This window comes from Stegodyphus dumicola, chromosome 12 (genome assembly GCF_044657685.1).
Source record: "Stegodyphus dumicola isolate Sdum_Otavi_A_Nest chromosome 12, ASM4465768v1".
In the NCBI taxonomy this organism is placed as follows: Eukaryota; Metazoa; Arthropoda; class Arachnida; order Araneae; family Eresidae; genus Stegodyphus; species Stegodyphus dumicola.
Window position 1 is genome coordinate 109379583 of NC_140779.1, and position 14802 is coordinate 109394384.

A 14802-nucleotide genomic window follows, 5' to 3' on the forward strand; every position below is an offset into this window, starting at 1 on the left:
CTCTGACACTGTATCACCAGCAAAGTTACCAGTATCTTTTAACGCATGTCTCGCAGAATCACTCATACTGCAGTTTTGGAAGCATACATTTTCATCATCCTTAAGCCTGAAGAATTACCTTAAGATACCTCAAATAATTGGTCGATTAGTCTTCTGTCATCACTGGGAAAGGTCTCGGACCGCACTATCTACAGCAGACTGACGCCATTTTCTGCGCAAATCGTGACTAGTTAACTAGTATTGATTTCAGAATTCATTGGAACAACAATACTTAATAAATCTAGTACAACTGTTTTTATGTTAGACATGGCTTAAGTCATTGACTGCGACTGGCATAAAAAATTTATTTACAAGTCTCTATAGATTAACGTTCCTCGGGCACTGGTTCTAATCATAGCATCATTTCTTCCCAGCAGCACTTTCTGAGTAACACAAAGAGATTATATCCGCCACACCTAATTTTACAGTTATTCCCCAAGGTTCCATCTTTGGGCCATTTCGTTTTAAATTTATGCAGGCGACTTCCGAAAATTTAAAGATGACACCAAAACCATGACTGCGTGTTATGCCACGACACATGGCTGAATCATGTTTTTGAAAGGAACCAGGACAAGATTCCAAAGATTGAAATATTGTGTTAGAACTGAATGATAAAAATCTTACTCCAGAAAAATACCAAATCTTTAATCAGGAAAAAAAAAGGTCAAGATACTCTAGGCTGTAAGGATATTTCGGAAAGCAAGTCCTAATTGTACATTCGGATAAATATTTAGGAGTTATCTTCAATAGATTATTCACTTGTCCATGCACATTAACAGTGTACATGGAAAGTTACACGGTAGTATTCCCAATATTCTGAAATGACTCGCGACTCGATCTTGCTTGTAAAATGTCTTAACTATAATTTTAAAACTATCCTCCGCCCGATCTTCTCTTACAAATAACTAATCTGGTCAAATGCGAACGAAAATGAACCTAAGAAATCGTTGTGGATAATCACTGCACCTCTAAATTATTAAATCTTAGTGCAAATTTTATACGGCAAGAAGGATTTGTTACCCGATATGCAGTTCCATGCCTCACATGCACATAGCTGAACTACGAATTATGCTTCATGTTGTAATATCTTTACTAAGTAATATCCCTAAATGTTAAAACAATGTTTTGTACGCATTTGATCTCTGACTTGCCCAACACATCATCATTATTTAAAGTGAATGGTCTACCAAAGCTTAACAATTCTTTTTTTTTTTTTTGTCCTCCCTAAACATCTTATAACACTCTAAATGTCTATTTGGGGGGGGGGGATAAAATGTGGTCTTCAAAAGTTTATTTACAATACTTCAGAGAATTTATCTGAGAATTACAGAAGAAAATGAAATAGAGATTGCGGCCCGATGTCAATATAACTTTCGACAACCTCTGAAAAACATTTCTTGTATGCACATAACTTTGAATAAATCATTTCCAGTGCTTTTTAATTACATTAATTTTTTAATCTCTATTTGAAAATATCTAGCCTGTGATCATTATTTGCCAATGGGTCTGACTAACAATATAGTAAATTACACCTTCAATTCCATTACATCTGATAGCACTTTGTAAGTGGCTTCCCCCCACTTTCAAAATATAAAATTATCTCAACAAAAATTAGCAAGTAGATAACTGAACACACAACTGCCTATAATTAATTAAAACCTAGCTGATTGCCTCAAGCAATATAATTAACATCATATGATATCTTCCTCTAAAAGTAAGAAACAGATGCTGCCTTTGGCAAGAATTCAAATAATACTGTTACATTTCATTTTCTGACACCGGTTGTTAGGTTATTTTCTTCCTTCACATTTGTAGATTTGCGAGTGAATAACAACGAAACTTGATGAAGTATTGAAACATACTTTGTTTAGCCAATATTAATCAGGACAGCTCCAAAGTCACGTTTTACAGTTGTCGAAGATCTACTATACACTTGCTGGAACAATCAGCAACACAGCCTTCAGGTTATCACGGTGGAGCACAGCTCCCGACTCTGCTTGGTCATTCTCGGAACTCCACGTACTCTCAAGACTCTCCACACTACAACTCGCAGTGCACTCGACGACACACAGAGCACAGCTCCCGACTTTTCGGTTTAGTCGTTCCCGGAGCTCAACACGCTCTCTCGCCAATGCACTAGGAGACTCTTTCGGTGCACTCAACAACCCACTCGCTGCCCAGCTGTCAACGCGATCGACTCGCTAGACGTGACACCATCTCAATACTAATTAACTCTCCATGTACCAGCAGGGTTTATATAGCTTTTATATAGTGTTCGAGAACATTCTGGGCTAAACCGGTAAGAATTCGTTCCAGAAGGTTCTCAGTCTGTCCATGTCATATTGCCAATTTTGTCGCCAAATGGGTCATTTCTTGCCACATGTAGCAACCCTGACTTCCCTTGCCATTTTATGGCAACCCTAAAACTGCTTTGTTGTGGGGAGCTATCTCACCACGTCTGCCCAGGCCAATATACCTAGGTTTCAAAAGGCCTAAGAAGTATCTTATAATCATGAAAAACATGCAAACATATATTTGTGGTTTATAAGAACTAGTAAAATGAACTAAAAAGGCTCTTAAAAGAATGCTGTATGTCAGGCAATCTCATTTAGCTGTGGGTGACATCAAAAATTAAAGAGTAGCCATAGAACATTATTTATAATATCTCCTTCCATTATCACTAACTATACTCCTCTTAACTTTTTTCATTATGATCAAATGGAAAGTTTAAAGTCCTTGAGACATTAGATCTCATTATTTCCACTAAACCTTTAATTATCTATTGCATAGATTATCCATGTATCATCTCCAGTCTTCCCCCAAACGATCTCTTTGATGTTAATGCTCCAAAGAAAGCCAAAAAACAACCAGTCTTCCCCTCCCCTCTATAAAACTAATTCTCAGATTCATAAAGGAAGAAGGTTCTGCAAAGAAAGATATGTCACAGCAATGGGCATTAAAGTCGTCCATTAAATGTTTCTAAAATGAAAGTTACGCTTGACCAGACACAGACTTTATTACAAAAAGAACATGATGAATTTTATAACTCAAGATAAGCCAATACACCAGTGAGGAGAAAAGAGAAAAAAAATAATGATTGGCCACTGGAATATGTACACTAGCCTTTAAACCTCATGTATCAACAAGTTGAATTTGAGTTTATTGCAGTCATAGCACTTTGTAATACTAGCCATATTTGTCTGAAGTTGTTGCATAGTCATTGTGCCTGATTGTCACACATTGAGTTTGCAGAAAATAACAAATGCGATGGAGAAGGAGAACAATTTATACACTGTATGCTTTTTTACATCTGAAGAGTTCATTTTTAATAGTCATTCTGAAATTATCCATGTTTTTTAGTTATCTTTGTCCTAATTAATGTGGAAAATCAGGGATTTTAGCATTTGTACTCGGTGTAAAAATAAACAAAACACATCAAAGCAAAAAGGCTTTTATTCATTTAAACAAGGAAGACAACACTTGTTCACAAATAAGCAATTCACACACCTAAGGGTAATAAATAAAAACAAAATATTCACAACAGCAATGTGAACTCCTGGACCAAACAAACACTTGATTTAGTGCTATTAATAATATCACGATTCGTTGAGACTAAATTGGACTAAACCAAGAGTTTATACCAAAAATATATTTCACCTTAGATTCTGGATGACATCAACACCCAAGCAACACAGCTGATAATTATTTCAGTACATTATGTAAAACTATACAATGTTGAGAAATGGAAGCAACTATATCTTACATTGTATTCAGGAACTAATAAATAAGTTAACAAAACTATTTTTAATCCCCCAACATGTATCACGGTAACATTTACATTTATATATAGATATATTATATATATATATACATATTTTTTCTCACTCATTGGTTTCTGGGATTCACTAGTTTATTCAAATAAAAAAGCCTGTTTCTGTACAAGTTAGTTACATATTTCATAGTCTATTTTATAATTGCTCTCTTTACAATTCAAATTTGATTAAAGTCCTATTTCAATGGTTTACCTAGCTCAAACAACTTCCATAGAAGAAGATTTCAGCTTCATAAATGCCTAAATGATTTTAAACAACAAATTTTTCTCTCTATTTCATGCATCTTTAATCAAAATAAAATAACAAATTGCATTCACTGTAATAAATGAATAAATATGACTATTTTTTAAACAGCTGGATAACAAATAGCCCACATTTGAAGAGTAACATAAACTTAAAACTCTGCCTTTTTAAAAATTAAATTTTGTCATTCTCACTGATAACAGAATATGATTTAGGAGAGCGCTAAGAATGTTAGAAAAAATAATGGTGACACAAAAAAAGTTAAAAAAGTTATGTACAAATTATGAACATGAATGACAGTGAAGTGCAGCCAAGTGATGATTTGTACAGCATGAGTGCCAAGCTATTTTAATCCTACCTGCAACACGTCTTTATGATAAAAATCATTATTCATTTAAAGATGACATTTCCCTTCTTTCACAACTGCATAAAAAAGATAGATATTTCTATTTAATGGAATTAACATATTTAGAAATATTTAATTATGGCATGCGGAAAACATAACATTACATTACTGAAAAAACAATATAAAACACCATTTTTAAAAATTAAAAATATAACTTAAAATTAGTTTTAACAGTATCATATACCTACAGTAGATCTATTGAAAATGTATAGTTATGATCACCATAAGTTGCAGGAATACATGTGATACAAAACACTGATGCACAGCGATGGCAATATTAGACATAGTATTTCTTTAAAAAAAAAAAATGTTCAGCAGGTAGGTATTTTAAATTTGACCTAGCTTGACTGCTATGAGAGATGATTTAATTTTAACATGTTGTGAGCACTAAATCAGTTCAAGCATAGTTGAGAAAAGTTTTGCTGCTGATTTTTTTCCACTGCTAAAACGGCGCCTGCACAGTTCGGGCAATGAGTTCGATCAGAGCACTCACAACTTGTAAGGTTAATCCCAACCATTTTCTTTTATCATATGAGCTAGCTCAATGATAAACTTTCCTTCTTTATATTTTTGGCTGGATTCAAAGGCATGTTCCTGGAAAATAAATAACACAATGAATCAAATCAACCAAAATAACAGTTGCACTTTATATTTGTTTACACGAACTATACACAGAATCAACTTCTTTGATAACAGATGGTGAATCCAATAATTCTTTTAAAAATTTATGTAAAACTTTTCATAAGCACACTAACATTAGATAAAGCCACATTAAAATTATTAAAATTACTGACAATGAATAACAAAATTATAATAAAAATACATGAGATCATTCATAGATTAAGAAAATAAAACACCAAAATAATTTCTGCTTTCTTCCCTTTAACCCAAGAATATCACTCATTAAAGAAACTAATCACACAGTGATCTGTGATGCAAATTTTAATTTATTTACACTAAATTCAAATTCATATTTCAAATTATTTATTGAACTTTGCATTCACTTTCAAATTTTTCTTTGTTTAATGGAAACACAGAAAATATACAAAAAGACAAAATTAAATGCATTTGGAATATTTCTTTAATTAACAACAAAACTAAAAATAGAACACTATACACATAAATATATACAGTCAAAAGTCGTTAATCCGTGCTCTTCGGGACTTCGGCGATTCCAGATTATTGATTTTTCTGGATTATAGATCATCAGTTTAAATCTGGTAAGATGGCATGCAGAAATTATAAAATTAAAAATATGAAACCATAATTTATGAAATAAAGAACAATTATGATCTAAAGGGTATCAAAATTTACACACACACGGGGGGGGGGAAGCTTAATATTTATTTGTTTACTTTATTAAACATTTCTTTCAATGTAAGTTGTTTAAGTTGCTTTGTTTTTTATGTGATAATACATTCTCTTTAATTCTATAAACAGACATAATTTCTTGTTCAGTTACAAAGTTCTGCTGTTCAAGTCCTATAATTGCTGTGTCGAGAATACCGACTAATTTGTCAATCGAAATTTTTTCGTTTTCAATAACCTCTGTTACTTTCTTCGCTATCGGAAGCGAATTATAATGACGAGGAATTTAATTTAAATCATATCAAAGATGGAGTACATCGAGATGAAATACTACATTTAGTAAGGAATTATAAGCCAAATAAAATAAAAACATCTGCCCTGAAGATAAGGACAGTGCTGACAGATCAACTTCCAATTCATTGCGCGCCACCACGTTAAAGATAAACAAAATTTAGATAAACGTTAAAGTTTAGATAAACAAAGGATATGCCTTTATCTATTTTTTGTTTAATGGACTTCGAAACATACTTTCGCTTTGTAGATCCTTTACATATTAGTAAATATATATCAGAAATTCTATTTGACATAATCGAAAGTTCAAGCTTATTTATATAAAATTGCTCTAACAGTCTGTAAAAAATAATAAGTTGAATCCAATTCGAAGATTAAGGAACAACGCAATCTGCAACATTAACTGAATTAGATAATTTTAGCTTAGCTTATACCGTCCGTTATACATTAAACGCGCATTCATAAACGTATTTTGGGCATGAGCACACGCATATTCGCAGACATAAAGGTCTTACGTGCGTGCGTCAACGTGACGCATGCGCAGAAAGTTTGTAGCTTTGAGGTCTGGATTATAGATCATTCCAGATTATGGGTGTCCGAATTAACGACTTTTGACTGTATTCTGCAAAATTCACAATACCAGTTTACACTCTAATCAATGCATGCTTCTTTGCCCTGGATCTCTAAATACACTACATTTCTGAAAGCGTTGCATATATATTTAATCTGAAACTTTAAATATGTCAACCTAGTTTGCATTTGGACATTTCACATCTACAGAGCATAGGATTCATTCCCCTCCATAATTCATCCAAGAATATTATGTCATCTTTATATAATAAAAAGATGTATTCAAAAGACTATAAAATGCCATATTCAGAAATAAAAAATGATATGACACATCATATTTTGGGGAAGGCAGTTAACTTAAACGAAATTTTTGAACAAATAGGACACGAAATAAAAAGCTGCAGGTTCCCTACAATTAAATAATTTTATATTTGCATAATATATATATTATATGTACTGAATGGCATTCTCAAGTTTTTTCTTTACAAAGTCCATGGTTTGGCAAATTTGATTATGGCAAAGCTTCGAGTACTATCTGCGTAAGAGGAGGGATGCCTTAGTGGAGGACTTTCTAGGGCAAACTGGCTCATATACAAGTTAAACATAGGGAAGACCATGAAAATGCTCATGCAGCCGCCCCGTTTGTGGAATTTGAACCTCAGACCAAACTACTAGTGTTTAGCGACTTTACCATTTGGTCACTGGTGAGCCTATGAAGTCTAGGTATGGAGAATAAAATACTTAAGAAAAAAGGTGTGGCATACAGGAGATTTTTCCTCCTGAGATTCCCGCATGTTGCTTTTTAGCACTTGCTGGCTAGGGCATTTATCTTAAAAGCAAATTATATGCAAGCTGAATGCACAATCTAAAGGCATGTTCCAAAATGAAAAATGTTTTTAACAAAACAAATTTTTTATATTAAATTTACAGTTTTATACATTACATATTTATCAAAGCATGCATAAACAATAATAATCATGACACCAATGAAAACATTCCAATTTATATTTATTTTCTGTCTTTTTGTAATTCAAATGTACAAGTAGCTAAATTTTCAGAGTGACATTTTAAATAGCTTTAATGTGTTAAATTAACCACTAAATACATTAATTTTAATTGAAACTAGGAATAAATAAAGTATGAAAACTTTCCAGTTGGGCAGACCTTTAAATTAATATTGACAATCTATAATCTTTATTTTATTTACTGAATTTTTCTTTGACATATATAGAAAAAATATATAACTGTATGTAATTAATTATAAACTTTTTACTTCTTTCTATAGTTTTCAGCTATAACAAGGCATTTTGATTTCAATAGACTTTGAAGGAAAATTGCTGGAAACTAGCATGGATTATTGATGTTCATCGAATCAATCTGGTTCTTTTTAACACTTATTAATTTTCAGCTTAAAAAAAGGTTGTATATAAATGTAGTGCCAAACAAAGCAATTAGTAATCCAAAAATTTGTAATTGAGGGTACTTATTTTTTGACAAGTACGAAAAAAGGATTTTTAAAACTTTATTTTCAAATCTTTGAATAAGATTTATGTCAGAGTGTAAATTAATAAGCTCCATTTGAAGATTCTCTGAAGTGCTACTCAATTTCTTTATTAATAGTAATGAAAATAATGCAAAACTATAACCCCCAAATAATTCAAATCTTAAACCTTTCTTGAAGTTGTTGCCATGCTACATGCAGGTTGTGAGGTGCCAGTTTAAGAATACTGGGCTAGGTAATCGCAATGTGCCTGATGACAACACATTAATAGACATAGACTATGACCACACTTTTAGCCCTTGGAATGGTTGAAGGGGTAAACACTTTTCTATCTGATCTAAACAATATGCGAAACCCCAAGACATATTTACATGGAGTGGGATGCCATTCATGCTGGGTTTCTTTTATTGTTATAGCAGCGAGGAAGGGAGAAAATCAAGATTCCAAAGACCTTTAGTTCAATTAACACAGCAAACTGCACGCTTCCTTTAACTTTTTAATTTGAAGTGGCTTCTTATTTTGTTCCCTCTATCATTATTAATCTTATCAAAGGTACAGTTTTAGTGAATGATAATGCCTCCATTTACTCTTTTCTCAAAACTGTAGCCAATGATATTAGATACTGGAATTTTGCGAGCACTGAAATGCAGATATAAAGTAGATGTTTAAAAGTTGATGCTGAAGTAAAACTATTTAAGAGTTCTAGAAATATTTAAATATAAAATCTGATGCATAAGGCATCGCAAGATTATAAGAAGACATGTCTCCAGATATTTGTTAAAGTGCTTAGCATAATTTATATCAAACTACCAAATTTCATGATGATGAGAGCCATAACTCTAAAGGATTTCAGATATCACAAGAAAAAGTGAAAATTTTCAATTTTTGATTTATATAATGGAATGGCAAATACTGCTAAATGGCTTTTAAATTAAAAAAAAATATTACCACTTCAGCTTTAAATTACATTTTAAATTTAATTCAGAAAAAATTCTTTATGCAAAATGCTTTTTTGCTTAATCCTTTCGCAGTGTGTTCAGTGTGAACACACCAAAAATATTCGATAAATATCACAAAAACTACACTAACGGTTGCTTTTAATCTCTTTTATGAATAATAGATGGCAGCACCAAACAAGCAAATCATTAGCATTGAGATATATTCTGTTTTTAAAGACACTAGAAATGTTTCAGATTTTTTTTTTTTTTAATATAAAGAATATCAATGAAAAAAGAATCTTTATATAATTTTGTTGTTCGTATGCTAATCTGCCTATTCTGTATTACTTTTAATTTTTATCTTTGAAATATTGCATATAGTGAAGCCTTCAGTGCATGGTGTGTTCGGACTGAACACACTGTACTCAGCGCCTGTCACGTGGGAGTGCATCATAGAATCTGGTCTTGTGCTTCAAACACGGGGGAGGCTGAGAGCGCAGATTTATTTATATTTGTTTTTATTCTTTTCTGTTTTTGGTTTTGAAGACCCCGGTGCTTTGTTTCACTTAGCTTTTTGATTTTCAGCGAGAGCAGACCCTTTTTTCTCTTGCTTTCATATCATGCGTAGTTTTGATTTTTGTAGATTTTTATTTGTATATATATTTAATAACTATTTTTTCTAGTCAATAATTAATTGTAAATATTATAGTATTTTAATTATTTTTCTTATAAATTCTAAAATTGTGTAAATTGCTCAAAGAGGCCTCAGCAATGAGAGTTTCCTTTTTTTCGCTGTTTTTTTTTTGGGGGGGGGGTGTAAAGTAGCAGGCCTCCCCTTGGTGCACTATAGGTTATGCTAAATCTGCTACAAAGATCCTATTCTACTGTTTTTAAATCATAGACAAAGTATTTTACTGTAATAAGTGTTTCATAGCAATGCTCACCTATCGCAGCTCGTGCGGCTGGCTCAGTGTGTTCGCTTCGAACACACCCACAAAATGGAAACGGTTTGTGCAATCTTTGTAAAATTATACCTGCATACTCTCCTAGGCCTAAATAGACTGCCTACATTTTTTTTTTTGGGGTAAAATTCCAACTTTAAAGAGTAGCGTGCAGGAAAGTGTTAAAGAACTATGAATAAAGATTATTTTTTTATATAATTTCTACATGTCATCTTACAAGATTTAAACTGATCAATCTAAAATACAAAATTTTCAAAATCCTAATTATTCTGAATCTTGGGCCATATGCCGTATATATTTTGTACTAAAATAAAACAACGGTTAACTTACTTTGTAGAAATATTAATTTTTTTTTTTTTTTACACACACTAAAAAGCTATAAATCCTACTCAAAGCATATACAAAGGGGGATAAACCACAATTACTGCTTTTAACCTGTTTCCTCTGTCAACCCAAAGTGTTAATTAATTTATATTATGATTTCAGCAATTAATAAGATAATGCTTTAAAGCAAGTGTCGGCAGCCTTTTTTAGCTGCGGATTAAAAATCAACCAAAATGTGTGTATTACAAAGATATTTCATGTCAGTGGTATTTTCATTTTAAAACAATCTTTTTTTGAGAATAATAAAAAAAAAAATGCTATTGATAAAATAATTACAATATGCTTTAAACATAAAAAATTAAATAATTCTAATTACTAGAAAAACAAAATAAAAATGCACATTCGTTATTGTAACCAAACAAAAGTGTCATTTTCATACTTTACTTTCAGAACTCAACTCGGTAACTTGAAATTATGAAACAGGTCACCTGGTGACCGGGTTATAGGCTGCTGAGGCCTGCTTTACAGCATATACATTGATTGTTGTTAAAATTACTATACCATGAAGGAAAGCACTAGCAGAATCATTTACATTATTAATACATTAAAGCAACTCTAATATGACTGCACATCAAATTGAACACTCTGGGTAGCAGTTATGAGTGTTGTAAATTATGTGGCTTCAGTTCAATGCCAAAGCTCATTTGTCATAAAGTTGGCTGATGCTGTCAGACCAGTCTCCCTAAAATCACTGACATTTTCATTTGGTAAAATCTGAAGAATACACTGGCCAAGGCAGGAATTGCAGGATTGAGGAAATAGGAAAGAACAGGCAAAAATGGAATTTGTCAAACACAGACAATGCCATGCTATTAATGCCTTCTTATGCACTGTTAAATGCAATACTGCAGACACTGATTCCTGCCCTGCAGTGGCAAGGGAAGCCAAAGCAATGTTTTATCTTTCCTGGAAATTTCAAATCTGTAAAGTGCTTCCATCATGATGTAGCAATTTAAATGCCCAGCACATTATAAAAAAATAGATTACTTGCAAGCTACTTGCAATACTACTTGCAAAAATAACTACTTGCAAGCTGTGATAGTGAAATAAATTTTAAAAAATACTGCTAAAATGGCATGTTCTTTGGATGCTTTGGATGTTACTGCTTACTTTGGATTCACTTAATATTTTATTAATAAGTTTCTCTTTAAAGCATTTTTTTAAATTTTGAAAAAAGTTTCTTTCCTTTTTTGGGGGGAGGGAGTCAAAACTGATTTAATTTTTGGATTTTTATCAAATTTTTTGCATGAGATTTAAAGAAGTTAAAATGCTAGGTCTGTTATTCTTCCTTCTTTTAAACATTAAATAACATCTTGCACACATTATACGTTTTAAACACTAAAATCTGCAAATTTATTTCACTTATAACAATAATGAAAAAATTAATTACATTTTGTATTTCATTTTATGTTTTTCAATATCCTTCTCTATCAAGTTTTAAAGTAAATATTAATGAAATAATTAGCTGTCTTACTTTCAGGTTGGTAATATTTAACTTGATTTCAATTCTGTTCAAAATTAGAATAGAATGAAATATTTAGAAAAATTCCTGTATTTAAATGTTCTCAAAATCCTATAAAACGTGAACATTACTTCTGAATTTTAATTCATAATAAAATCCTGAATTTTTCCTTTCTTTTTTCAAAAATGCCTATATATCTAAAATTTTTATCAGAATTTATAGTCACAGCAGCCACATATTAAAGAAAATATTTTTTGGTTTATGTTTTGATAATTTGATTGACAAGATATAAATTAACAGGTTGACTGCCCCTGCACTTTTCAGATTCTGGTCCAAGAAGACAAATCAATTTAATCATATTATATTATTAAAAATACTAATTATGATTCATAACAATCATTAAAAAGTTTACAGGATTTTATTTAGAAAAAAGGGTCCTACGAATTATCTTGTAGTCGGCTTTTGTTAGACAAAGCTCTTTGTAGAAGCCCACTACGAGTTGATTCAAATAGACATGCTTCAACTTGTCATCTCAGTACAGCTAATACAGGCGTTACGTGAGTAACTCGTAGCGGCGCAAAAGTGGCAAGTCAAGAAACTACGAGATAACTCATATTAGGCGTTCTGAAGAAGAGTGCTAATATGAGTTATCTCATGTTGGGCAGTCAATGTGTTAATCAACTATTAAATACCATTGTCATCTCTACATATAATAAAAGAAAGAGTCTGTGTGTCTTTCATTCGAGCTGCACATTAGCTAATAGACTTAGGGCTATGAAATTTAGTATATAGGTACATCTAGACAAGAGCAAGTGCACCTCGAAGTGATTTTTTCAAAATTTGAAAAAGATTTTTTTTAAAAATTTTATCTTTTCAATTTTATCGCATCATTTTGAATAGTTTCATTCTTTTAGAAATGTGGTTTTGGCAACAGTTTTACATTCAATTGTATATTGGACAGCCAACTATTGAAAATCAGCACTGTTGCCACTTGGAAAAATGAGGGCTATAATTGTGTGCAGTTTTTAAATTTAATGTTTCTCTTGGATACTGGATGTTTGTTGAGAGAAGGCAACGGGAAGTTGGTTAATTTATTTATTAGGATAATTAATACTTGTATTAAGGGATATTGCTTATTTCATTGTAATTTTGTTATATGTAATATTTTTTTTTTTTTTTTTTTAATGAAGTTGTTCTGCAGAGTAAAATTCTGAGCAAGTTTTAAACTTGACATTTGGTGTTCCCTTCAGGCATTTTTCCGGTACATTTAAAAGGAAAAGGCAAAGGCTGGCAGTGTAGCTGCTAGTATCACAATACAAGTACTTCAAAATCAGGCAGAAATATGGTTATAATATTGAAATGCATATTAAATGCAATTTTATAATCAAAGCCACTTACATGTTACGATTATTTTTCAAGTACAACAGTATGGTATAAATGGAAGGTTACTTAAAATATAATATTTAGCAATGATTAGCTAAACTTAACAACAATGCACACTATTTTCATATTTAACGTCATAAAAATCAAGACTGATGTGCAGTTCTTAATAAGACCTTTATACCTATATATAAGCTTATACTGCATATTAAAGCATACAATTTAAAGCTGTATTGAATGCCTCTAACATAGTTAGTTATTCATAATGGACAACCTGATTTCAAATTGATTTCTTTTTTAAATTAATAAGATGAAAAGTAATGTACAACATGAAATGGAAAACTGCTTTCATGTTTTGCTGACAAGTGTTATGCTTGATTTCCAAATTTTATTAACAAGTTTTACATTTAATTTTCTTTAGTTACATGAAATACACCAAAATCATGATCAAATTTTTGCTCCAATACATCCTTTTAAGCATCTGTGCAGAAGTAAAAATCCAGTTTTTGCTTCCAAATAGGAGCCCGATATCAAATGTGACTTAATATAGAAAAAGTAACTTATTTCATATGCCCCCAAAGTAAAACTGACATATGACGTAGAATCTGTTCAGTTACAGATCTAACTATGGAACACAAGATCATGCTCCCTTTTTTAACACATATAGTGATCACATGATCATTTACTATCATGGAAAATATTTGAGTATGCATGGCTCAAGCCTGTCTGAAACAGATGAACAACGGGAAACAAGACCGGAAAACATTCGAGCACACACTGCTTGATCCAGACGAACAATGCATGGTAATTTAAATCTTGGTGCATTCTATTACAATGCTAATTATGATTACAGTCTTTATCCAAGTGTGGTCTTTGAAAAGATGATAAATTACGCACTTATTGCAGAGCCCTCAAATTTAAGAATGAAGCACCAGAAGTGTACCATAGGGGTTAAAAAATGAAATTGCCAGAATTTAAATTCACCACCTGAACCATTATCAGCCTTGGTATCAGGTGACACAAGCCAATTGAAACACTTCTTGGCAGACATACATACACAAGTACAATTTATGTTTCCAAATGACATTGTTTGCTGCAACAAATACAGTGGGTGAGAATTACATGCCAATATTCAACGTGCAAGGGCAAATTTATCATTATGCAGGATCACTACTACCACTGTTGAATGCTGATTACAAATTCCTTCAAATTTATTTCATGGGAAACACTGATGAATAAATTGTTGAATGTTGTCAATTGAATATGGGCACTAAATGAGAAATTGCTGCTGCATTACAAATTTTATTTGATCAACATAACAAATTAATCTGATTGTTCAGAATGGCTCTTAACAAATGCCAGCTGATAAATACAGAATTGTAATTAGAGCATACAAAACATATGTTGGCCAACAAGAAAGACAGTACAATGCACCAACAATCGAGTTGCTAATTTACTTTGAAGTGCCAAAATACTACACATGGA

General features: G+C 31.8%; 1 protein-coding gene across 3 annotated transcripts in view; it reads right to left on the reverse strand.

Moving 5' to 3' along the window:
- Window positions 1-3474: 3474 nt before the first annotated feature.
- Window positions 3475-14802, reverse strand: part of Ypel (Yippee-like) — a 55646-nt gene continuing 44318 nt past the window's right edge. For all 3 annotated transcript variants that reach the window (XM_085806791.1, XM_035351543.2, XM_085806792.1), the window contains exon 6: window positions 3475-5115. In XM_085806791.1, the coding sequence (XP_085662917.1) occupies window positions 5026-5115 (90 nt within the window). In that variant the 3' untranslated portion in view covers window positions 3475-5025. The remainder of the gene's footprint in view (window positions 5116-14802) is intronic.